The following is a 26,688-nucleotide window of genomic DNA, read 5'->3' on the forward strand; positions in this document are numbered from 1 at the left end:
TTTTTTTCTTATTTAGGTCTTTGATAAAATCGAATGATAATGAGTTGAAAGGACATGATGTTCATAACTGACAGTTAAGTGCTCTCCTGTACACACTACAATGAAATTACTATGTAGCACACGAAGTGGGTTTTGCATTTTTTTTTAAAGATAGCATACTCTGGAAAACACGAGATGTCGTAGGTGGTTGTATTATTTCTTAGTTGAGCACACAGTGATGTGCTACTTTTTTGGCAATATAATTTTGCTGTGAGTTCAAATTACAACTACATTTTAATTAAAAAAACATAGGCGTCTCGTATATATACTTTTTTTTTTTAAGTTGAAAAGGGGTGTTATGTATCTTGATGTGCTGCCCTGCTGGGAGAGGAGCCGAGCAGGGGAGCGGGGTGCAGCGGTTCCCAGCCAGCGCCAGCCCTCGCGTTAGCTGCTCTGCCTTCTCTTGCTCGCATTAAGTTTACGCTTTCGTGGTCTTGCCTCCAAAAGTTGGGTGTGATTTCAGTAAGTACGCGGTAATTCTAAGTAAGGAGAGGTATTGCCTGCTGCAGTGAACTGAAAGCACGTTCGTTTACAGCTCTAAGGGGCTTGCAGATAACCCGGACAAGTAGCTGTGACAACAGATACCCATGTGAAGTAAAAGGGTAGCAGGTACCAGCTCAGGCGAATGCAAAGACGTTCCGTGAGATGAAGCTTGTAACGGTGCGTTATAACGCACGGTTCCGTTATAACTTATAACGGAAAATACTCATCAGCAGGCTGCAGAGGTCATGCTTTAAATTACTTGCAAAGGAACTATAAAGATCCTGATATAATTTATTGTGCTATAAAACCTATTAGAGGTAATGTTAACCAGTAATTCTAAAATTGGAATGCAGAAGAGGTTGCTTTTTATCAATAAAAAGTAGGTAAATCTATTTCAAAAAACCAAAACGTGAATAGTATCTAGTTTTTACTCTGAAAAAAGAAACAAAATCTGATCCATGAAGAGGAATGGGGTATTTCAGTGCATTATCTAAACATCTCATAAAATTCTCAGCACGTAGAAATTGGAATATGCTTAATACACCTATGGGAGGTGAGTGAGGTTTATGATCCTTTTCTGTTCAGAATGCTGCAGAGCCGCTTGATAGTATTGCTAAGCCTTGGCAACTAGAGATACTTACACAGGTATATACAATCCATGGTATTACCCGGGTGTTTTTGTATCCCTTTTTACAAGTTATTGTAGTAATGATACATTTTTTTCTAATTTTTTTTTTTCCTTTTTCCTTTGCAGGATTTTTGCTTTTTAAAGACTATTGCATGAATGAGATTGATGAAGCTGTCCCTCAGCTGAAGTTTTATGAAGAGGTAAGTGGCTGTTGCTGGAGTTTTGGGACTGTGCGGGGGAGTGAGGTTGAGGAAGGCTGTCCCTCTAGTCCTCGGGCAGGGGATGCTGAGAGGGAAGGAGCGGTGTGCAAGGGTGCATGTTGTTCTGAGTCATTTCAACTTCGTAGTGGAATGGTTGATTCATAAGAGACAATATTTTATACAGTAATGGTTGTTCCCTTTGTAACAACAACAGTGTTACCTTTGTCCCTTTGTCAAAGGGACAAAACTATCATTTTAAACATGTTCAAGAGACTTTTAAAAACAGCAATGTAACTATTTAATGAGGTTGGTAATTTGGCACGGTACTCTTACAGCGTATGTTATGAGAGTAGCGTAGATGATTCCCCCCCCCCCTTATTGGACAAATACTTAAGGTTTAGAAAATGGAAGGAATATTTGCAGGAAAAACCTACTCTAGCTCAACTTCTAACAGTGCTTTTATTTGCATATACTAAAGCTGTGTTGTCTTATTAAACATAAGCTAACAAAGCATTTTAAAAGCTACTGTTACAGTTTTTGTCCTTCAAGAATTAAGTATGTTTAGTTTTAAGGCATAATATGTTGAAAACAAAACAATGGAAGAAAGTTACCTGAGCAGCCACTTAATCAAATGTTCATTCACCGCATTCATGTGTCAAAAGATAACTTGGAAAATACTGAGAGAATGATGGAAAGGGGAAGAATACTAATAGGGATTAGAATACCTTTAGGTTTATTATTTTTTTCTATCATAAGGTACACTCTTTGACTATGGTTCATTTGAAATATTCATAAGAAATGAGTTGAAATTAGGTTCATCTCAGTCTCTCCTTGTTAAATATCTCTGATATCTTAAGTTCAGCCAGGTATGTTCTTGAGAAATGGGATAAGCTTTTGATCTTCACTTGTGAAGATGATGATAAATCTTAGTTCTGCTACAAAACAGAGATGAAGTTAAAATAAGTAACATTTGCCAGCTCTCAGTGGAATTAAAACAGTGGATTCCTTCTTTCAAAAAAACCTGAAAGCAAAACCAATGCTTTTTATTATTCTAGCTGACGTGGGACATGGATTCATATCTATTGCCCGTAGTGAAGATTTTCCTTAAAGGCCTAAAATGAGCAAATTTATCTTATACTGTCCCAAAGAGCAAAAGCAGAAAATCGAGCGTGGTTCCCCGATGCAGTTTGCTTGTTTGTCCCTGGCATTGCTGGCAGCTGGTGCTGTGGGCATCACAGCCAGCTTTTGGCTTGGCTCCGTGTCATCCGCCGGAGGAAGCGGCGTGTCTGGTCCTCTGCATCCCTCGTCTCGCTCCCTGAAGCTTTCCCCGTGCCCTCCATGCTTCAGTGAGATGCCCAAACACTGTGCCTTCAGTCCCAGGCACCTCTTTCTCTATAGCACCCACCCAGACAGAGGACGATGCCCTGTTGTCTGTAGCTGATGTTGAGCAGCTGCCTGGGCTTGTAGAAAAGGAGGTGCAACTGAAGTTACTGGTGTTTGGATCGCACTCTCAAATGCCTCATGCCTTTCTCTAACATCCTTTTACCTGTAGAAAAGGCAACAGAGCACAGCTGTCTGTGGCATTGCATGAGGGCCGTAAGGACAGCTGAGGCTGGTGCTAGCTTCTGAGATTTCTTGGGAGTCACTGTGGCAGGGTTGCAGAAAAGCCCTGCCAAATGCTGCAGATGGGTAAGAGGATCCTCCGGAGAGTGATACGAGAGGTGGCTTTAGATCGATAAGGTCAGTTGTACTCCATTGTCATGAGATAATCAGTGAAGAAACTAACAGACATGGTGCCCGAGGCAGGCGTGCATCCAGAAGGATTAATACTTCAGAAGCGTGCGGATGGAGCGTGTCGTGTCCTTCCCCAGCCCTGCTTTGCTGAAAGGGCTCCGTCAGCGCTTCCGCAAGGACCGCTCAGGAAACTTGATGAGTCTTACCGCTCCATTCATTCCTTGTTATATTTGTGACACTCTAAATATAAAACTGTAGTTAATCCTATCATAGGTGCTGGTTTCAGTTAAAACACACACACGTGCTTTTAAAAGGCAGCCTGTATTGCTCAGTATTAATTAGAAATGCTGCCTGAGGTAACCTTTTGTCTGGATTACTCTTAAGCTGATGATACAAAATTTTTCTTGCTAGTGGGCTAACAGCACAAAATAGGTTAAGCTGATTATCAGTTTGGAGATAAATCCTTAGCGATATACAGTTCTCCCCCCTCAAATTAGATACTCGCTGTCAATAAAGAAGAATCTTTTTCTATCGTTTTCATCTTTTTATATACTGAAGATATCACTGTCATAAGTAATCAAAAAGGAATGTTGTAACAGATTGTTTAGCAAGATATTTTTAGCTGCCTCTTTTTATCTCTGAAACAATTTGAAATTGTATTTTTAGGTTATTAGCAAAGTGTTGCCTAAAAAGAATTTAAATGCTTTGTCATGTACTTTTCAAAAAATCCCATTAAATATGTTTAAAGAGAGGTTCACTGCGTTTTCTTCTGTGACGTACCGGATTCAGAAGCTTTTCTTTTTTTTAATATATTTGATTTACTTACTGCATTTATTACATGTAGAATAATTTGAGTACATTGCTACATTAAAAATCGCTTGATGTAGAAGGGCTCCATACTCCAGGGATTACATATTACTGCAGCTTAAGTCACGATCAAGCATTTAACTGGATGAGTGATTCACCCAGATCGGTTTAAAAAAAAAAAAAGAAAAAAAGAAAAAAAAGAAAGAGAAAAGAAAAAGAACTTCTACGTGCTTGAAAATGAATGCATTGTGATTTCAGTTTTTGAAAAGATACTTTGGCAGACGCTTTTCTTGAGGTGAGCTGAAGTCTGCCAGGGAAGCGTTGAAATACATGATGACACAGTACGTGATCTCTGGGTCAGGAGCAATACTGAGGAAGCTGCTGCTAGCAGAGACAGGTTACGTTTATAAATGGTGACACTCCTAGCTCTGCCTGTTGCTGTGTTGTTTGGCAAGGTACAGTAATGTTCTAGTTAATAAACATGTAAAATTAGCTTGTGAATATGTCAGGCATGCATGTTAAATGTGATCACAGCAGAGGTGTCTCATCGCATCACCTGTGTGATGAGAGGCATCAGGCAGCGTGTTCGGGAGGGCGTTCTCCCGGCGTGGGGGGGAGCAGGCTGAGCTGCCTGGGAATATATCGCCCATGGGGACTTTTGTCACCCGCTGTCCTTTTCTTCAAACCTTTACAAAACAAAGGCACTTTGAACGGTTAAAAAGCCCACTTATAGGGCAGGTGGGAGAGACGCTGACCTGGTGCCGGCGTGGCTGTGGCGGGCTGCTGCAAGAGACCCCTCTGCTTTGGGTGCGGAGTTAGGTGGTTTAAAAAAATAATATTGCAGGGCAGGAGGTTGCATTCAAGAAAGACAATGTGATATGCATCAGGCTTTCTCCTGTACTTCTAATTATTTTGCGGCGTTGCATTAATTAAAAAATGTTTCTTTGGCAAAGATGTTTTGAATCATTTTAATTATAAATTGATACCAAGGGGGAAGTAGTCACAGATGGCAAATCATGGTGGAACTGTTGCCTTATCGTAGTCAGCAAACAAGAGGACTACAGCTAGAAAAATACCGAGTTTAATTACAGTGTTCCACCTTCAAAGATCAATTGGTCTGGGTTTGTCACGTGGAGACCTGTTCAAGAGCTGTCAAGTACAGCTCATCCTGTAAAAGGAGCAGCCTCTGGATGAAGAAAAAAAAATTATATTGTGAAATAGAGGCAAAACACATGTTTTTAAAATCTTTACTTTTAAAAGTCCTCAACAATGTGCTTTCTGTTAACCCTGGTGCTGCTCTTGCTATTAAAGCGTGGCTGGCAGGAACAGCGGAGCCGTGCTTTTTGTCCCTGGAGGCCCAGCCAGTGCGTTCTCCCTGCTTCAGGAGGAGATGCTCTGGTACATCATTTGTGCAGGGTTTATTCTGCAGGCTGAAAGTACAGACAGCTCTGATACGGCCTGCTCCTTCTCTAACAGGCACTGAATGAAATACAGCTGGGTCTTATTCTGCGTTGGTTTTCTTGAGTCAGTGTAGGGATCCAGAGCAAGTCAGCACACGTGCGTTCATCTGCACCCTGCGACCTCACAGGCTGATGCTGGGAAAGTCCAGCAAGTCAGAGCTAAGACTTTTCCCTAAAGATCTTGTATGGTTTTTTTGCATTCTGTCAGTCCTGGAAGAACTCTTTCCCTAAATACAGTCCAAAGGACCCTTGGACTTGGTGTGGTTTTTTTTTTTCTGGAACTGATTTTCTGGTTTTGTTCTGTAAACTAACCATATGGGATTGGTGCTGCTTCACTTGGAACACACAGACCTCCTATATCACACCTGAAGAAACGTGATATATTTTGTGAAACTGTCTTTCTAGCCACCTTTAGGATTCAAATTCAACATGTAGCTGAACTACGTGAACATTTTGAAATGTGCTTTATATTTTTTCCTGGACATCTGTACTTCGCGTGCTGTAATCGCCCTTGAGCAGGATGCGCGGGTGCTGCGCTGGCAGCCGAGGGCTGTCACTAGGCGATGGTTGTGCTGCCTGGATAACATATTACAACTCTTCTGCTAGCGCCGGGAGCTTGGAAAAGCTGTGGTGTGCTGTGGCTAGTGCAGAGCATCAAGTGAAATAATCTGAGAAAGGGGTCAACGCTCTTGAGTGTTAGAGGAGCGAGGTCAGTGCTCTCCATCTGTGAGCTGAGCAGAGGGGAAGGAAACCTTCAGAAATGTTGCTGTGCATGTTTGCTCGTCTCGCTCTCCTTGCACGGTCCAGTCCTCTCACGCAGTTAGCCTCTGACTTCCCCTGCACAGATTCATGCTCTGGCAAGTGGTAGATGGCAAACGTGCTGCTTCAGCTCAGTCCTTTACAAATTTTAGAAAACAAAGCTTTGGAGCAATTTTAAGCAAATCAGTTTCCTTGCATAAAAATTCTAAGATAGGCGGGAAATCTAAGATCAGCTGTAACTATTGTATTGCAGGTGTTTTTTTCTTTAAGTCTTAATTAAGAAAATAATAAAGTAAAATAAAACTTCAGCCAAAGTCTTGTTTTTACGAAATGAGTGAAAAATCATTAGAAATGTGCTCATCTAATGGGTCCTTCTCTCTTGTATTGCAGATAAAAGAATACGAGAAACTGGATTCTGAGGATGAGCGTCTGACCCGAAGTCGGCAGATTTATGACATGTACATAATGAAGGAGCTCCTGTCCTGTTCCCATGTGTGTATCACCCAAATTTCACGCTGCTCTTTCTTTGCCTTACTTGAGTAGCTTGACAGCAGTGATAATTCAAAATAACTGCTATTTCATTCAGAGAACAATTAAGACTATTGCTGAAGGAATTGTTACTACAAATACTTGTAGTGCTGTGGATTTCCGTTTGAAGTCCGTGGGACTGGGTTTGGCTGAATTCAGCATGCTCCCCCCCACCCAGTCATGAGGTGTAAAGATTGGTGGTGTGTGCCAATTTTTACTAAACTTGGTGGTACGCAAAGGAAATATTTGGAGATTTATCTGTTTTATATTTCTTCAGACTAAATCTCTATTTTAAAATACGGTGAGTGCAGTTCGTGTGTGTGTATATATACGTGCACACATATGCATACATTAAGCAACCTCCTCCAACCCAGCAATAGCCCTGCCTCCAAAAACTCAAAGAAACGTGAGCTGCCAGGGGCTCCGCGGGACAGTTTGGGTGTTGAACTTTGGTATCTCTGAAAGCTCAGAGTAAAGTTTGAGATTTTGTCTAAAACTGATCACACAAAGATTTTTTTTTTTATTATTATTATTTGTTTGGTCATAAAGCAGTTTTTCATACTAGAGACAATACACTTTTTAGCTGCCGTATGGTAAGTTAAAGGCATGGGGCTGTGCTGTGACAGATGCAGCTTTGTTAAAGTCAATGAAAACACACGTTTCCTCCAGCTGAAGTTTTGGGCCATTGATCTGTATTTAACAGTTTCATTTGCTCTTACTTTAAAGAAGAACTTGCAGTGTGTTTTACCCCAGTGGTATGGTTCTTCGGATGAAGGGTTGAAGCAAGGTTTTGTTAAGCATGCATTATTGGCTCTGTAGTGGTAAAAAGTCCGTGTCAACTGCTGTATCTGGAGCTGTCCCTGTATGTGGGATTTCTCATGAATTTGTTAAAGGAGCATCATCTAGCCCTTTTACCTTCACCTTCCTCCTCCTCATCTTCCCCTGACCTGCCTTCCTGCTTTAGAATAATTGTTTTACTGTATCATTCTGCATGTTTCACAGTAATATACTTGGAGGAAGCTATACTGCATTCATTCTGAAGTATGTGTATTTTTCATATGGTTCAAAGAACAACAGTGCTGTAGACCTTAAATGAAACTTCTTACATTTCCAACTGTTTGAAATCTTTATTTTTCTTTTTCAAAAGCCTTTCTCAAAACAAGCTGTAGATCATGTACAAACACATTTAGCCAAGAAACAAGTGCCAGCCAGCCTTTTTCAGGTGAGGTTAAGACAGTCTGAATGTTCAAGTTTTCTTCACTTATTTGACAGTAAGTGACTTTGTACATATTATTTAAGGAGACAGAATAAAACGGTACTGGTAAATATTCTTTACTGTAATAGTGATACTAGAATGCTTTTCTAAGTCAAATAAAAATTACAAATTACTATTCTTATCTAAAATATTTTTAAGCACATTTATGAAAGCAAACTATAACTTTGTATATGAACAGAATAGTTCTTAAATTTATGTAATTTTAGAGTAAATCACTGTACATCGGGAAGATACACATCCTGTCAGGATAAACCAAATTGCATAGTGGAGAAATTGCCTTAATGTTTCAGCAATGTGAAATCTTTGAAAACATTTTTCCTTTTTCTTTAAGGTATATTAATTCCTAGTTGATGATGGTGAGGAATTAAGCATTTGTACCATTTCACATGTTTTTCTGTCTCTCCACAAGACAAAATCCAATCAAAAATTACCTTTCTAAACAGGAGTTTCTGCACCTTTCAAATTGTGGTGCTTTTTTTAAACTTTCTAAAATTCTGAACTGTTAAAGTACGATTGGCATATCCTTCATTTGAATATAAATATAAATGGTATCCTGGCTCATTTGCGAAATTATACATCTTTCATGTTTTTATTTACTTTAGAAAATAAAGAAATGAGAAGTGAAATATTTCTTGTATTGTTATAGCTCTAATACACATTGATACAAGACAAGAAATTCAGAATTATGCTAACTTTCATAGCTAGGTGCATTAAACCAGTGTGGTTTTGCACATAATGAACCTCATCAATCGTGGAGTGTTTATAGGCTTAAATGTCTTTGATGTAAATCTTACGTATTTGTATATATTGCAAAAATGTGAAGATTGCCCCTGCCTGATTTTTCTTACTGCTCAGTGAACTGTTTTTAATGTTGCAATTAGGTGAACTGACAAATTGATAACTACATTGCTTGAGTTATATCTCACCGCTAATTGGGTTGGGATTTGAGATCGCTGCATGCCATCACACATCAAGAGGAAGTATTTCTCTAGAAAAAGTCACTTGTGAATTGAAGGTGCTGGTTTCTTCGTAAGGACAGAGAGGAGAGAAGCACCAAAAAGATGAAGCGTGGCAGCAGCTCTGGAAGTCACACTCCACGGGAGTGACCACGTGTTGTTTAAATAAATTTGAAAAAAGAACTGAACTGTGATTGTTTTGCCAAACTTGTTGTCCATAGACAGTGCTTTACACAGGTTTCATACAGCCCCCCCCCTCCCCCCCAAGGCAAACATTTAAGGTTTTCTAGCTCACGAAAATATTTTATGTTTGACTTCAGGGCACCTGCTCAGATTCCAAAAGCTAAATGAAGCTTAAATGCTTCATTGAGCCTCCTTCAAGGAAAACACAGTAAATGCTGTTGTTATGTAGGGCCGATGTGAGTTATATGTAATGAGTAGTATTGCATAATCAGTTTATTGTATGCTTAAATACTAACTGTGTTTCTTAACCCTTTTTAGCCATATATAGAAGAAATTTGTGATAGTCTCCGAGGAAAAATATTTCAAAAATTTATGGAAAGGTATGAACATGACGTATTATCTGGACTTTCTACCTAATGTAGCAGGAAGCCAGGTCCCTTAAGTATTGCTGTAAAATAAGGCTAAAAGTGTTTAATAAACTTCATTTATCCATTTGCTGTAATTATGTAACTGGGATAATTATATATCCATTTGCAAGCTTCTGCAAATGACTAGCTTTGTTGTCTATCATAATTAATGTCAAGATGTATGCATGGAAAAATTGTAAAGATGATAGATTTTTCTGTTGCTCCGTGTAGCAGTAATAATAGATTGCAGTTTGATCTTAAAGGTTTAAAAATGCTGAACTATGCTCTTGTGGGATCTTCTCATGAGTAACCGTCTCTCGCGTGTGACTGAAAGAGCCAGTCATTCTGGTTTGTGTCTGGACACCTTGCAACTAAGCAGAAAAGGTCTAGTAAAGAATACAAGGCATAGACCTAGTTCAGCTGAGCAGCCCCCTTACCCTTAATGGAACTGCTCTTGCGTGCAGGGTCTGTAAAGCATGGCTCTCATCCAACGACAGCCAAATATACCGTACGAAATGGTATGGTAGTATTCGGCAGTCAGCCTGAAATAATTGTAAAAATGCCTCCATAGAACTATTACTTCTTACTCTGAAAATAAATAATTATTTATGTAGAAATGAGAAACTTTTTTTTGGCAACAGCTTATGGTATTATTGACGTTTTTCCTATTTTAAGACAAAATGAGTTTAAAATGTTCCTTGGGGTATATGGAGGTTCATTAACATAAATCGAGCTGCCTCTGTTTTCTTATAATTATCTTTCTCTTTATGTAATTTAAATGTTTGTTAGTTCCAATCTTAGTTGTTTTTAAAAATTAAAAACCGTCTGAAAGAGAGATGTGAGGACATACTGAGCACTACAGTTACAGGGATAGGTTATCTGATATCTTTCTCTTATAAGGATGTAAGATATTAAGTGCGCACTGTCTAGTAATTGTTTTTCTTGGTGGGGGTAAGATTACAATTGTTTGAAAGGAAGGCTATCATTTACTAAATATCACAACATGCCCTAGTGCAAACTTTATTTTAACTATCAGAGTCTTGATGTTTTCCATAATACTTTACACAGTAGTCTCAGACAACTTTTAAACTTTTTTTCTACAGTGACAAGTTTACTAGATTTTGTCAATGGAAAAACGTAGAACTAAATATTCATGTAAGTACTTACAAGTATATTTATCTTGTCAAAGGCTGATACAGGAAAGAAAATGTTCGGTTTTGAATACTGCTTCTGAAAAGGCCTCATTAAGGAGTACGGTGAATGTTACTGATCTGCTCTTCTATTCTTAGACGTACAGTCCTAACGATTCCTTTCTGGACGTCCCTTCTGCCTGTCTCGAGTTAATAGCTTTTTGATTTTTATAATAGCTGAAAGAAACTGAACTGTCAGAATTGCTGCTCTTTAACAGCCCCAGACACCGTCTGTCTCCTTTTCCCCACTACGGTTCTGACGTTGTCCCCAGCACCCCTTACCTCAGCCTCTGCTTTTGTCCCTCTGTGCTGCTCTTTTACAACTTTGTCTGTAAAAATAGCCCTCCTCTTCTGCAGACTGCGTTATGAATGAGACTGTCAGTCTTTGGCAACAACAGGCTCATTCGTCTTGTTTGTACTTCGGACTGTAGTGCTTGCAAGTACGTTGAAATATAAACAATAAGGGGCTCCTTTTTCCAAAACAATAAATGCTGTATGAATTACAATACTTAATTATCTTAACACAGTAGATTATTTAGTTGTTTTTACAGTAAGTTTTTTACTACTGAAAAGCGAAGTCTGGTTTTGTTTTGTTTTTTGCATTTACAGCTGACCATGAATGATTTTAGTGTACATAGAATAATAGGAAGAGGGGGATTTGGTGAAGTGTATGGTTGCAGAAAAGCAGACACTGGAAAAATGTGAGTATATACACACGTTATTTTAGAGGTAATTGTAAACTCTGAACTAGTAAGGAAATCCTTCCAGTCATTTCTTACAAAATCACTGGAAAGCAGCGTCACATTATTGTGTAGTTCTTTGTAACTAAATTTTATCCCAAGAGGTTCTGATTTCTGGATCATCTTTAAGCTTAGTTTGATATTTGATCCTGTTATGTGCCATGCAGTGGGGCTCCAGTCTAGCAGAGCTCTTAAGCGCATCCTTCATTTAAATGGTCTTGTCAAAATTAATGGAGACTGCACATGTGTTTAAAATTAAGTATGTGCTTAAATGATTTCCTGGATCAGAGCCTGACAGTGCAGAACGATGTTCTTGTGGAAGCCGTGGTGATTATGTGAGGTGTTACCTCTCATCTGCTGAAGGTTGCTCTTCTTGCCACAAAGCGCATCACGTAGCTGGCACTGACATAGGGTTGGAGGATGACACAGGAGTATGACCTCAGTGCTGTTCAATCTGTAGGGCCGTGCCTGGACAGATTCTGAATATGGTATTCCAGATATGTGTAATTGCATAAGTTTCTGCCCTGATGAGCACGTTTCACTGGCAAAAGCAGTGATCCTTGCTTACGTTTGGAAGAATATAGTTCCAGTGTTGAAATGCTGTTTAACAGAGCTCTCGGTGGGAACTCCAAGATCAGCCTGTGTTTTTTTTCTCTTTTTCTGGTCTTAACCATTCACACACTTCTCCTAATCAACAGATTTCAATGTCTAGGCGTAATTGTCCCATTATGTCCTGTTTTGAACATCTGGGCATTGATTTAAAAAATTGTTCTCAATCTTTATCTATCTATTTATTTATTTATCTACACTCCACCCCCCCACCCCCCTTTCATCTTGCTTTTCTCCTAACAATTTTAGTCCAGGGACCATCCTTACACACTCTTCTAAGTAGGCATAGCATGTTTGAAGTGCCGAGTCTCTGCGATTACAGCTGGCTTCACTGGCAATTGTGTGTGCTTGGCATCCTTGATAATAATAAATTTTTGAGCTATTAACAAGTGGAAGACATCTTAATGTTGCTATCATGCTCAGTATTTTTGCAGTGACCTCAAGTATTTATATTATTACTATTACTAACAATACGGTCTTTATTCTTGCTTTGGTACTTCTTTGTCCATGTACAATTCATTAACTTGTCCATGTACAAAAATAAACATTTTATTTAGCTTCAGCCACACTAAGCAGGCGTCCACCCCGAAGAGGTAGTTCTCAGATTCCCAGTCATTTTCATGTCTGAGTTTTGCTCTGGCAGGAGGTGGATAAACTTTGGGACTAGCAAGGGAAACAAAGGACAGTTTTTATCGGATATAAATAGAGTAAAGGGAAGTGAAATGTGGGAAAACCAACCTTTTTCAAATTTGAAGCAAAACTTTAGATTAGGTTCAGTTTCTGGGTAGAGGTTTGGTTTAGTTCTTTCTTAATCCAAACCTGTTTACCCATCCCTAATCCAGATCCCGTCCACTCTAGATGGCTGCCTCTGCTGCACTTACTGCCTGCAAGGAGCTTGGGAAGCCACCCCTCCAAGGTAAATGCCATCGGTGTTTCACTAACCCACAAAGATACACCTGAGGCTTCTTTCACATCACCTCCTTCAAGGACATCTAAATAGGGGCCAGAAGTACGATGCAGAAAGCAGTCCAAAGGGGGAGGGATAGCAGTGCTTTTTGAGCACGTAACTCAATATAAGAATGAGATACTTGATTTCGATCAGCCTTAAACGGCCCCAGTCATTCACTTTGATCCGTGATGTCAAAGCATAAATAAAGGGTAGCGTGTGAAATGTTATTTATAGTCATCGTTTACAGACTTCTCAGCAAGAGCACGTGCTGTGAATATATTCCTTGTTTTGGAAACTTAAAATTCCAGTATGTTCACGCTCACTCTTCCCCCACTCAGAACACAAGCATGGCAAGGAGTGACGTGGCTTTTTTAGGGAGTGCAAAGCAAAGGTGATACGAGGCCCTGTTTCTGTACAGAGCTGTCACAGCGTAGGCAGTTGATTAGCATTGATGCAGTGCTGTAACATGGTATTTTCCTGAGCATATTTTAAAACGAATGGCCTAAAAATCCATGGCTGCCCACGTCTAGAAATCTTGTATGGAGGAACACACGTGTCCTTCTCAGCTGTTCTCTAATAGTAGGCTCACCTAACGTCTTGAAAAAATATCCACAGACTGTATGATATCCTGCTCTCGTTTGATGGTTGTTAGGGTAACATTCTTTTTTGAGCAAAATTTTATTAATTTGTGTAATACAGATGGTGGAAGATAAAAAAGCTTTCTTGTGTATATCTGACCTTTCTTTGAGTAGAAAGAAAACTTAAAAAAAATATATATATATATAAAAAACTCAGCGTGTGTTCAAGGTATTACTTTCCTGGTAGAGTCGAAACTGTTAGAATTAAATGGAACCATAATAGGGTCTCTGTTATTTAATTCATACTGCAAATCCTTGCTTGTAGATACTGAAAAATGGACGTATGATATGTAATTCCTATATCACTGTGTTTGTTTGGACACGGAATTATTTGTTAAAGCACATTTCTCTGTTAGGAGGCTTCTGTTGAAAATGCTTTAATTCTGTGAGATTTTGGAGATTTTCTTGTTTAGTCATGTAATGATGTTTTTAGTACCAGGTTTAAGTCTTTAAAGAGCTTGCTTACAGGATACTGTAAATATGCATGGCATAACTACTAGTGAATAATACTGAGTAAAGGAGGAAATTTTTTCTGGTGCTTTTTCTGAACAGTTAATATTTTCAGGTATGCAATGAAATGTTTAGATAAGAAGAGAATCAAGATGAAGCAAGGAGAAACATTAGCCTTAAATGAAAGAATTATGCTGTCTCTTGTCAGTACAGGAGTAAGTATCATTGATTTGTTGTTATTTTTTTTTTTTGCATATAATATAACAGCTTTTATATGTAATACATATTTCATCAATTCAGTTGTGTGACATGCGAAAGGTAAACCCCCCTGGAACCTTCCCCCTGATTCTAGAAATGTGTCTGGAATAAGAATGGAAGTTCTTTTCAGTTTGGGTGCTTACACAAATGAGCATCTTGGCTAAAGAGGCTTGAGGAGGTTCCCATTTCTTAGGTAATTCGTTCTTCCCCCCACCCACCCACCCCCGATTTTTTAAATATTCCTTTTTCAAGTATTTATATTTGAAACTTCTCCAAAACATCATTCTGGCTTGTAAAAAAATTTCCTTTTCTGCTATAGTTACATAGTACTTTTGTAGAATATAAGATGCTATTTCAGGAGAAAACTTCTGTTACCTGTTCGTCCTCCTTTTCCTGTGACTGGTATTAGCTTATCCAATTTTTCCATTTTGTTTTTTATGTACTTTAGCTGAGTACCTATCAAGGTGTACCAAATAAATCTGCCGATCTAGCATGCAAGTCTATTTAAGGTTAGAAGTATCACTAATGTGCGTAAAAAGCAACCCAACTGGTGTTGGTTTCACCAGACCGTGTCTTGTTACCTGCAGAAGAGAAGTTCGGCAATGGCCGCAGCATGTTGCGCTCAGACAGCTTCAGAGCAGGCTTTGAAGTGCCAGAGCCTTCTGAGTACACTCATTAAACCAATCTTGAAATCAGCTCGTATCACCATGCTTACATGCGATGCTGGTAAAAAGATTAATTTTCCTCATGACTATTGTGGTGTACGAATTAAACACTCAGTTTGCAGCTCAGTGTAAACACATCCCCTTTTCCCAGCCCAGGTAAAGCATGAGAAGGGATTGCGTGTGATTTTGTTCTAGGCTTGTACAACAGGTGTGCAAATAGCATAATATCTGCAGTGCAGGAGGATTACTGCTTTGGCTTACAAGATGGCAGAGAGGAAATATTGTGCTGTACTCAGAGACAAGATCTGTATCTTGCGGAGACTGGGTAAATCCTGGTTTTGGTTCTGCATTACCCAGGTGGGTTAGTAAATACCGATTTCTTTTTAAAAAAATCTCACTTGTGATGCATTTAGCATCGTTTTGTCCTTTAAGTGCGTGTGCAGCACCTCTGCTGTCTTCTGTTGTTCAGGGAACGCATCAGTCCGATCGGGCTTCAAGATGGGCTGTCTTCCGCCTGCAGATAGTCTGGGACTTCGCACTGCTTTGCTTGTAGGCGCAGCTGCAGGAGAACTGCCCGTGCTGCGGCGGCCCTTGTCTTCTGCAAAGTTGGCTTTAAATAACGGAGATGTGTTTTTCAGGGCTTACGTATAAATACAGAGTTACAATTGCTAAACAGTGCCCTTTTATTGTCAGGTGAATACATTGTGAATCAGACAACACTTGGTACTTTTCAGCCTCACGATAGGCATGTGAGGTGCTCTCTTGTGCGGATTGACAGAACGGGAAAGCTGATGGCAGTTTTGGCCCTAGAAGATTAGCTTTTGAAGTTGTCTTGCTACCCGTCAGACCATTTTCCTCTGCTGTTAGAAATACCCTGGTAAGGCAAATTCTAAACTGGAAATTAGGGAAGCTACACGTCAAGGTGTTATCATAAGGTTTAACTTTTTCCTCACTGCAAAGCTCCAAAGGAAGGACGAGGTATTTCTTCTTGTGCCTTTCATTGGAAACTCCTCCCCTGCCTCAGCCTTTCTCTGAAGAGGGGCAAGCATCCACTGAAATTAAAAGTCAGTGCATGTCCTTCAACACAGGATTGCATTCGCATTTGGCTTGAACATAAAGAAAGACAAAGGACTGGAAAGTATTTCTTTGTTCTTTTATCTGTGAAATTAACAATTGGGATTTATCGGTTAGACTTTTCAATCAAGTTAACTGTTTTCACCAAAGATAAGTTGTGGCTTGTCCAGAGGTGTCAGGAGTCTTGAGAGCCAGCGGGGTGAAGTTCTGCAGCGGAGACTAGACAAGAAATCTAGGCAAAGCAGTAATAATTGTCCTATTAACTTAATTTGTGATTCTGTTGCTCCAGTACTGAATGTGAATTTTCATGTCTAGTGATTCGAAAAGAAAATTGTTCACGAGGCTGCTAATGGTGGAGCTAGTTTTCTTATATGACAGCGCATAGCTAGTCATTTAGCAACAGAAAAGCAAGACAAACCATTTGGGTTTTTTTGTTAAGGATTATCAGCTCATTAGAGTGTAACTTCTTTAGATTCTCAGAAATTTGAAAGAGAATTTGAAAAGAGATTTTGTACAAAATGCTATCCATTCAGGTTGGATACACCTGCTGGTGCAAGAGAAACTGGAACGTTTTGAATATGCAGAATTAAGTAGGCTTGAAAATGGTAGAATAAGAGAATTCATTTCATTCCTGAATATAAGCTGTTAGGTATGAATGGCGCGGGCCTTCCCCAATGACAGGATTTATGTGCTGCCCGGAACTGGGAAGTTCATCATAGTACAATATGATGTACATAGTACATAGTACAATCAGTCTTTTAACTGGGAATCCAGATGTCTCTGCAAAATACATAATAGCAGCTGTGCGGATTACACATACGTTTGTGTAATCATTTTTGTTAATCCACCTAAAACTTTGGCATTCACAACTCCTTCTTGAATAGGGAGCTCCCAAATTTGAGTACATCGTGGCTGTGTTGTGAGAGTTGCTTTTCATGGTAACATTTCGGATCAGCACAGCTCAGCAGTACGACAGACACCTCTACAGAGCACAGGGAACTGCTTGGATTGGCCTAATAATACAAAACGTGGGCTCTGCGTTATTCGGGTTCTCCATTGGTACATTTGCTTTGTCACTGACTGTTGGTGTAACACGGACAAACTGTTGCTGAGGTTTGTGTTTCCTCTTCTGCAAGATGCAGGCCCCGTCTTCCTCTCCCATAGAGATGTTCAGTCTGGAGGCTGGGAATGCATTTTGAAATTCTTAGAAGATAGCATAGTAGGGAAAATATTTTTTTTCTTTTAGCAGAAAGTAAAATATTTATTTTCTGCAATACCCAATATTTGCCTAACGTTCAAAAACTGGAACATTGAAACCACCAAGACCATCGCTGCTGATGGACTTGTATAAAAACAATCTGCCAAGAGGTGCTGTTTGTGGAAGGAAGTGGTTATTTAATATTAATCTTTTCCTGGCGGGTAGGAGGTGGTCATTCTGGCAGTCTGTTGCAAGACCAGGGGCCTTGCAGGGCTGTGGCTCCGCTCTACTGCGTCTTCTGGTTCTCTTGTTCTGAAAAAACTAGGCAGTTAAGCAGTCTTATTCAGCTCTTTTTGAGATAATTTGACTAAAGACTGGATTCAAGATTCCCTGAAGGTATGATAAATACAAGGTACAGCAAAAGTGGACAGACTGAACAATAAAACATCTGAGATCAATGATGAAGTATTTTTTCTCTGAGAATATCAGGTACTTTGTTGTCTTGTGTACCGAGATTTGTAGGAGTCTTGATTTTGCTCAAAAAATAGAATCTATTCCCAAATCTTGATAGTCACTTGATAGTCACTTGTGGGAATGGCAGATAATAGCTCGGTGTTTCCAGCATTGACTTGCACATCTTTCTGAGCAAGACATGTCAGGACAGAGCTACTCTTCAGCTAAAAATGCTACACAGCTGCTCTACACTGTGAACACATTTTTCACCTGTTTGCTGTCATTTCTACGGTCGTGCTCTAAATCCAGGTGCTGGGGTTACAGGAAAGAGTCAGAATCAAAGTTTTCCTTCTGAAGTAATTGTTAGTGTGCTGATGTCTTTAAAATATTACATTCCTACAATTTTTTATAGTTATTCCAATTTTTTTTTTCCTTCCACGTGATTTATTACCAGAAGTTTGTCTTCAACAATTTTTTGGACTTAATCCAGGATTGTTTGGATGTAAGGAACTGTTTCCAAACTATTCTTAATTCACACATTGTTGTCATACTGTCGCTTATTTTTGTCAGAGCAGAAGCTTGACTGCAACAAAATATTACCCTCTTGAGAAATTTGCTTTATTGCTTTATGTTTCATTTAAAAAAAAACCTGTAGTTTTTTTTATTTTTATGCTGGAAAATACGCTTTTGCAGTGGTTTTTGTGTCAGAAAAATATCGCAGTACTACGATTTCTTCTCTTTGTTCAACAGTGAGAGGGTAGTGATTAAATTAGGAAGGCTTACACAAAAATTAATTATGCATCACATTTGCACTTCCAGATTTCTTTTCTTTTAAAAAATGAGATCCATAAAAATATAGGCATACTATGTTCTGGTATAGAAACACCCTTTTATTTTTCTGTGTATGGTGTTTAAATTCTAACACTAAATCCTTCTGGGTAATTAGATTGCTTTAAGGTTTTAGGAAGCCTGCTTGGAGACACTTCTGAATTATCCAGCTGATTCAGAAAATTAAGTTAATAATTCTACTAAGGCTTTTGTTCTGAAGTTAAGTGGTAACTACAATAGTCTGCAGTTACAAGCAATACAAAGTTTATAAGGAGATATATATTTATATATCTTTTGTTAGGTGCCATATTGCCTTGCCTATAGTCTCCTTATTTCTAGGACCATTTAGCAATTAGGCATTTTTCACGTGTGTTTCTATAGGGTGTTTCAAACACGTGCCTGCATTCTGCAGAGGTGTATTTGGAATTAGTATTTGCACAGTAAACAATAAAATACAGTTAGGTTTGAACGTTACTGCAGGATCAGTCCACGTGGTGTGGGAGTCATTTGGGATTACAGTCGAGTATATAAAGCTTTATATTTCAACCGTACGTGGTTTTGCCTTGTGGAAGGATGAACGGACTTGAACTGTCCTGGCCGGCCGGTGAGGATGGTGTCGCCGTTCCCTCCCTTTCCTGCTCGGCAGGGCCAGCGAGGCGGCACCCCGAGCCGTGTCCCGCGGCCCCCGCTCTGCCCAAGGCCGCTGTGTTTTGCTGCTTCTAAATTGGGAAGGAAACGAGTTCCTGTTAGAGATTCCCAGAGCTTTCACTATCAATACTGCAATAATTAACACATTGTTTTAGTCACGTTAGGTCACATTCGTGCTTCCTGCGTGGTGTCCTGGCTCGTCAGCAGTTAAGCTTGTCTTAGCTCATCTTCCTGTCAGCCTCCGCGCTTTGGGGTCAGGCCTTCGTCCGTCGGTATTATGGTGCAGTCCGCTCTGTTTCGACAGCACAGCCGTTCCTTCAGTTTTCATTGTAGACTAACCGAACAGCCCTGGTTTCACATGGCTTTGGAGGAGGGGTCGACAAGGTAATAGCCACCCCCTGTTAATTAGGCACTTACACCCAATATAGGCCTAGTGAAGAGAGGAAGGCCTGCCAGCTTTCCACCATGGCGTCTTTCAATGCGTGTGCGTTACAGAGGTACCAGCACACTGAACAGATCATTTGCAGTAAAGAGGTGTTTTTCCAGCTGTATTTTTTTTATGGCTGCTTGTCTTAAACATCTGTGTGAATTAAGATTAAAGTGCATCAAGAAGTGGGAATATACTCCATGTAATCCATCCCTGCGCGTGGCTGCTCTGCAGTGACGTTCTTAAAACTGCACCCACCATACTTGTTTTCTGGGTTTTGCATAATCTGGACCTTGCTGTTCTTGCTTTCCGCGCATTGCATACGCATCGGAGTTGTGACTTCCTTCCTAGTATATTTATGTTCCTTTTAATCATCTGTTGCAAATGCTGCTGGAGAGCTGAAGGGCAGCAGCGAGTGGCAGAACGCCTCGCTGTCACGTTCGTGCAGCTCTGCAGGGGGAGTTCAGCAGCGTGGGCAGGGTGTTACCAGTGTAGCTGCATTTAATGTATAGGTGAGGATAAAACTTTCTTTCCTTTGGGATTTTGTACATGATGTGACTCAGATTCTTGAGCGGCGTTCCGACAGCAGAATGTTCACCATGCAATTGTGGGAAATAGTGCGTATCCTTTACACTTCATGGGAATAGCTTTATTTTTTTCTGAGCTGGCCTAAAGCTTGTTAGCTTTAATGTATCTTTCATGTAAGTCTAGTGCAAACTCAGGTAAATATTTTTATAATAAGCTGTAGTTGAAAGTCTTTAGAAGATAGTGGTGCTACCTGCATTTTTTAAGCCTTTGGCTTGTCATAGCTTTTTTTATTTTTGTATTGAAATGAGATAGCAAAATCTAAGATCTTGACACTGTAAGTGAAACATCAGAATATGTAGATTAGTACACAAATTGCTTTAGAAAATTATTGGCAAAAATCCTAGGAAAAATATCACATGTATTTTTCGTTTCCCTAAGTAGTACTTTGCTTATTGCCTGAGATGAACTCTTTGCTCCTTTCCTTCTAGGACTGTCCTTTTATAGTGTGTATGACCTATGCCTTCCACACCCCTGACAAACTCTGTTTCATTCTGGACCTGATGAATGGTAAGCAAGGCTCATGCAGATGATGATAATATTACAGAAATAGTGGCAGAAGGACTTGCTGAGATCATAAGGAGAATGAGGGGAAAAATAATCTGAGGTGTGAAGCATCAGCCTGCGAGCAGGGAGGGGTAAATGGATCTAAAGCAGGGAATGTATAGAACAGACTGAAAAATCTCTGATACCTTATAACATTAACATATTTAAATAAAGTTATCAAAGGGCCTGCTAGGCTGGAACCTTAAGGAAATGATGGTCACGTGGAGAAATGTATGAGGAGATCAGGGACACAGAATAAAAATAAAAAGGCTACTATAAAGAGCTCTGCAAAGAAAATAGATGGGGGAAGCATTCCTCAAAGGAAAGAAATTATACCTAGAAGCCTTATCATAAATCTTATGAGAACACAGAGGGAGAGAAATTGGCAGAGTTAAGAGAGAGAAGATACTGCAATGCCCTATTTGCTGAGGATGCTCAGCACTTGCAGGACTTAGACTGTAACTCTGGTGCTGTGGTAAGCACCTAAAGATGTTGGAGCATTTCTGCAGGTACCGTGGTGCAAAGCTGGAAGTTTAATTGAGAAGTAGAGCTCATATCCTGTAAGTAATAGAGACTGGCTTTGGTGTTTTGCTAGTGAAGATTCTCATTAAAATCTAAGCTGTAGGTCAAATTCAAGTAACTGGTTGATTATTTTAAATCTGTAGCTTGATCAGAAACAGTTTTCTAGGAATATTCACGATTTGATGTGTTGATGGTGTGGATTAGCTCACAAAGTGACATTGTATTGTGCCTGTTCTTTGATTAGGAAAGTGTGGAAACATCCCCAGCATGAATATTTGAATATTTTGGCCCAGATGACCTTTTGAGGTCCCTCCCAACCTGGGCTGTTCTGTATGCTAATTTATTCAGTTCTCCAGAAACCTATGTATGTGACTGCATTTTACTTGCTGTGGAAATCCTTCGTGTTAAGACTCAGTTGCTGGATTAGTCACTGAATGCAAATGTGTATGAAGTAAATGTATTTTTAAAATGGAGTTTCAGATTGATCAAATTTATTAACTTTCTCAGGTATTTTGTCACCACGTGTACTTGCAGAGTGTATGTCTGGGTTCCTGTATGCTTCACAGGTTATAAGAACCTACAAATGCTATGCTGTTCCCCCCCTACATCATGCTGGCTGCCTGCGAGGCAAGATTTTACTGTTCTTTCAATTGCATCTCAATCCTTCTAATTTTAGGAGGAGATTTGCACTACCACCTCTCCCAGCATGGAGTGTTTTCTGAAAAAGAAATGAGGTTTTATGCTACTGAAATCATCCTGGGTTTAGAACACATGCACAATCGCTTTGTTGTATACAGAGACCTAAAGGTAATCATTAATGTAGTGACTGCATTCGCACAGGTGGTCGTTAGATAGCAGCAAACAATCCAGAGATACCGATAAGTTAAATGAAGTATCTTATCTGAAACTTTTTCTTGGGAAGAATACAGATAATTTGTTTATCTTTGGCTGATTTTTCTAATAATTTTTCAACATAGTTATAATCTGTGCTATTATCTAGTTTAATCGGCCTGGGACATGCTTCCTTGGGGTCAGAATAAATCCTGTGCAGTGTTACTCATCTCACTTACCATCTTAATGATGCTGTTAATTTAGAGAGTGTACTAGATTTCTGAGAGCCCTGAAAGAGGAGTGTGTGTGATGGGAGACTAATAGGAAGACAGTTGCTCGGGGGTGTTTCACTGATGGTTGGGAAGTGGAGGACTGCTCCGAGAGAGGTGCCATGAGCCAGGTGACAACAAAAGTGGGGAAAAAATCTGCAGAGAGAGCGCAGAGTGTAGGTTGCAAGTAAAGGACGTAAGAGCCACACACAGACCCTTCTGTGAAAGAACCAAAAGCAATGTGGACTTGAGGCCAAAACGGATTTATTCTTTCATGTGCTTTCCATTTCAAACCTTGCCTGTTTTTTCTCTTCTGTTATTCGTCAGTATTTCATAGTCTCCTCTGGAGTTGATGGTAGTGCTCCGTTAGAACGTAGATTTTATCTAGAAAGTGCCTATTATATTGATGTTAAAAAAAAAAAAAAAGGCAATTACCTATTACCAGAGAGTATTGATGTTTGAGACTGAGTTGCTGTGTTCTGAGAATTTGTAGTTCTGTCAACTGAAAAACACCAAGCAGTAACCTTTCTGTGTCTATGCATTCCTAGCCTGCAAATATCTTGTTGGATGAACATGGGCACGTGAGGATATCAGACCTTGGGCTGGCTTGTGATTTCTCCAAAAAGAAGCCACATGCTAGTGTGTAAGTATTATGTATGGTAGCTTTGCTGTGCATATAATTATTGCTAAATAAGTCCTTTATGTGTCTTTATAATCTAATTTTGCCTAAAGGAAAAAAAATAACACTTGCGTGGTACAGGCTAGCTTTATAACACAGCTAAGCTGGATACTCTAATAAGGTTTTTCAGTCTCCTCTTTCTGTTTTCCTGCACAGTTGTAGCAGCTGATGTGTAGGCATGGCTGGAAGATGACACATTATTTCGAGATGATTCACTGTTCAGAGAAGATAAGAACCTGACTGAGTTAAAGTACCAGATTGTTTTAATTGTCCTAAATGGATAATTAAATATTCCGAAACTGACTAAAAAACAGGATTTATTGTGTCTTTCTCTTTCTGGATCTTTGTAGAACTGGAGGCAAATTGTGTTCCTTTCTGTCTCGTGGCATCAGGTCATAACTGGGGTCTGAATTTCTTGGGTTCTGTGTGGATTCCACATCTTATCTGTCACGTTTTATTCTTAGGTCCTCATTTGCCCTGATTTAGTCTCAGAATTTATGCAAAAAGGAAAGCTTCATCCTGTGATGTCTTAAGAGTTGCAATTCAGTAGCTTCTTGAAAAAGTTCATGCGTTCCAATTACGTCAAGGGTAAAAGCAGTACATGGTGACTGCTTTCTAGAGGTGACCAGCGATGACTTCTGGGGGAGGTGTCCTGTTGTTAAATCTAGCACAAAGGTGTTAGCTGGAAGGAGACATGTGAAACACATCGAGAGAGCACAAGCCAGCTCTGCTCGTCCCGTTTCTGGGGTTGTGGATAAGAGCAGGTCTCAGTCTTGCAGGGCCCGGGGCTGGGGCGATCTGGCCTGAAATATCAGGAGCCCTGACTGTGTCCTGATGTCTGCCTTTCCTGTAAACTGAGTGAACAGAGTACACAACTCTTCCACTTCTCTTTTGTGTTCCACTCTTAGACAGAAGGCTACTTACTGACCCCTGTACTGATTCTGCTAAATCTTGCTGTAGCTGCTTCAGTTTGCCTAATCATTTCTGTTGTTCTGTTGTTTGTTTGAAGGTATTTCCTCAGTAGATACATACAAACAGAAAACATGTATGTATGTATGGTCAAAGAAAAAGCAAAATAAAATCATGTTTAAAATTAATTATTTTTAAATTAGGCTATCTTATTGAGAAAACACTGATTTTATTTATTTTTTTTTTTTACAATGATAGTTTTGGTTGTAATCAAGGTTTTGTCCCTTTCTGCTTCTCAGAGGTACCCATGGATACATGGCTCCAGAGGTGCTCCAGAAGGGAACAGCATACGATAGCAGTGCAGACTGGTTCTCGTTAGGCTGCATGCTTTTCAAACTTCTGAGAGGGTGAGTGAAGTTTTATGTTCCGTGTGCCTTTTTTTTTTTTTAGCCTGGGCCTCGTCATTGTCTGTCACTTGAAATATTAATATGTAATGTATTACACATTATCTAAAATGATATCTTACTGCCATCTCTGCAACTTAGACCACATCTGCACGTGAGACTAAAACAGGCTTTTTTTGCTTCCAAAACAAAAAAAACACAAGCCCTGCTTCCCTTAGTAGGTACAGGTGTGGGGCAGTGAGGAAGGCAGATGCTCTGTCTACTCTTTTGACTTCTACTGATAGGCAATTTACTCATCTCTTGGCAATTGTTGGTATTTTAAATGATATGACGTTATTCATTGCTTAAATACACTAGCAGCCCTGTTAAGTTACGGACTTCATTTTATGCTTAAGGCCTGCTGTTATGCTGAAAGTCTTTGCTGCATTGTTCCCTTTTTACATGATACTCGGTCTTTCGTTCTGCAGTGTTTGCGTAAGTTGTAATGTGTGGATGCTTCCATTTGCTGAATCTGGCCTGTTACCATACTGGTGTACAAAAGTATATGATAATTACAGCTTTGTCAACTATTACCTTCTCAGTAAACCTATGTGGCTATGTAGAATTTATTAAGACTAAGGGATTTATCTGAACAGTCAATAGGCACTGATTGGCAAGTGATTGTTGAAAATAGCATCCTCGGTGTTAATAGCAAAACAGAAAAAATCTTTTAAGCTTTTCAGAGTGCTTCTCTGTAAAGATTGATCATTAGTTAGATCATCCTATGTCCTCGCGCATAATTAATTATAAGCTCTTACCTCTATCCCAGACACTGTACAAAGGAAGGTAAGTGTGTGACTTCTGAATTGAAGTACAGAGCTGTATTAATTTAACATTAGTTGTTCACAAAATAGACTAAATGTAAGTGTGCAAATAAAGAAAGAAATGGTGTTTAAACTGTAAAAAAAAAAAAAAAAGTATTTCTAAGTATGGACAGCATCACACAGCTGTGAGCAGTACTCCGTCTCTCTAATCACTCATTGAAGAATTCTGTAGGTAGAAAGACACACAACAGTTTAGGTTTGCCAGGAGGAGGAGGAGAGTGTCTTTCACACGCAGGACCGCTGTGGACTCCTTGTCTTTTCTTTTGAGACCTTTACCTTTTGAGTCACTTGGGCACAGAGGATTAGGGCATCCGACTGACTCTGGAGTGGTTCTTCCTTCACAGGAATGAAGTTTTGTGATGAAGGAGCTAGCACCTAGGGGCAAATGGTCCCATTTACCATGGAAACTCACGGGGAGATCTCAGTGTTTGTGGGCTGTGATTCTTCCTGACAGAGATGTGCGGGGTGGTATCGGTGGTCGGCCAGAAGCCAAAGCATTATTCATTGTGAACTATCCTTCCTCATCTGTTCTGAAGCCAATTAAACAACTCACGTCCCAAAACAAGGGTTGAGCACATGGTGTCATTTCTTGGTGTTTAGTACATTTAGTCTGGCATAAAATCTGCCCATAAGTCCACAGTGAATCATTTGCTTCCCTGATCTACTCGGCCTCATTGTCAAAGTATATGAGGCTGTATGTTGGCCATTTACTCTTGCCTTCTTGCCTATCATGCTTAAAAACAGAAAAATGGAAGTCCTGGTCTGTCCATCAGATCCATTCATCAGAAACGTTTTTGAGGATAAAAGTGAAATAACTCTTGAGTAGCAAGTCCCCAGATGAAACAAGCTATTACACACTGCCATGTGGCAAGACAAAATGCTTTATAATAGCTAATTAATGTATGATAAGTAAATAACATCTTCCTTTTGAAAAATACCATTCCTTCAAGGTTTTGAAGAAAACTAAGAAACAGGGAATATATCCTAAATCTAACAAAAAAATCTCATACTAAAATGTTTCTGCTTTCTTTCATGCTGTAGTTTAAGTACTGCATGGTAAATCTGTAATATTCTAAGGTCTTCTGTAGCTTGGGGTTGGAACTAGATGATCTTTAAGGTCCCTTCCAACCCAAACCATTCTATGATTATTCTATGATAAAAGGAAAAATTCAAACTCAGAACAGAATTATAAAGCAGGAAAGGGATAAAGACGATAATGTACCAGATATCATCAAATATCTTCCCAGTCACTAATGTTGTGGTATCTGCGATTATCTTCTGTTTCATCTACTTACTTTAAGATCTTGCTTCATTCTTCCCATATAGATGAGTGGTAAGTTCTGTAGGTCGTACTCAGTTTCCGTATATAGATCAATGCTTTTTAATATCTGTGTTGTGATAGCTGTTTGGGGTTTTCTTGTTAGATGAAACAGTTCTGGGTTTTGGGAGACATAGATGTAATTGGTAAGGCATTTGAACCACTGTCTTTAAGG

At 39.5% G+C, this 26,688-nt stretch overlaps 1 protein-coding gene across 1 annotated transcript in view; it reads left to right on the top strand.

The window, feature by feature from the left end:
* GRK3 (G protein-coupled receptor kinase 3) overlaps positions 1–26,688 on the top strand; it is a 74,886-nt gene that overhangs the window by 36,889 nt on the left and 11,309 nt on the right. Inside the window, exons 3-13 of the mRNA XM_076353291.1 lie at positions 1,277–1,350; positions 6,501–6,602; positions 7,786–7,860; positions 9,372–9,433; positions 10,564–10,615; positions 11,260–11,351; positions 14,152–14,251; positions 20,604–20,682; positions 21,917–22,047; positions 22,889–22,983; positions 24,228–24,335. Coding sequence (XP_076209406.1) covers positions 1,277–1,350; positions 6,501–6,602; positions 7,786–7,860; positions 9,372–9,433; positions 10,564–10,615; positions 11,260–11,351; positions 14,152–14,251; positions 20,604–20,682; positions 21,917–22,047; positions 22,889–22,983; positions 24,228–24,335 — 970 coding nt within the window. The remainder of the gene's footprint in view (positions 1–1,276; positions 1,351–6,500; positions 6,603–7,785; positions 7,861–9,371; positions 9,434–10,563; positions 10,616–11,259; positions 11,352–14,151; positions 14,252–20,603; positions 20,683–21,916; positions 22,048–22,888; positions 22,984–24,227; positions 24,336–26,688) is intronic.

The sequence above is a fragment of the Aptenodytes patagonicus genome, chromosome 15, assembly GCF_965638725.1.
Source record: "Aptenodytes patagonicus chromosome 15, bAptPat1.pri.cur, whole genome shotgun sequence".
NCBI classification, from domain to species: Eukaryota; Metazoa; Chordata; class Aves; order Sphenisciformes; family Spheniscidae; genus Aptenodytes; species Aptenodytes patagonicus.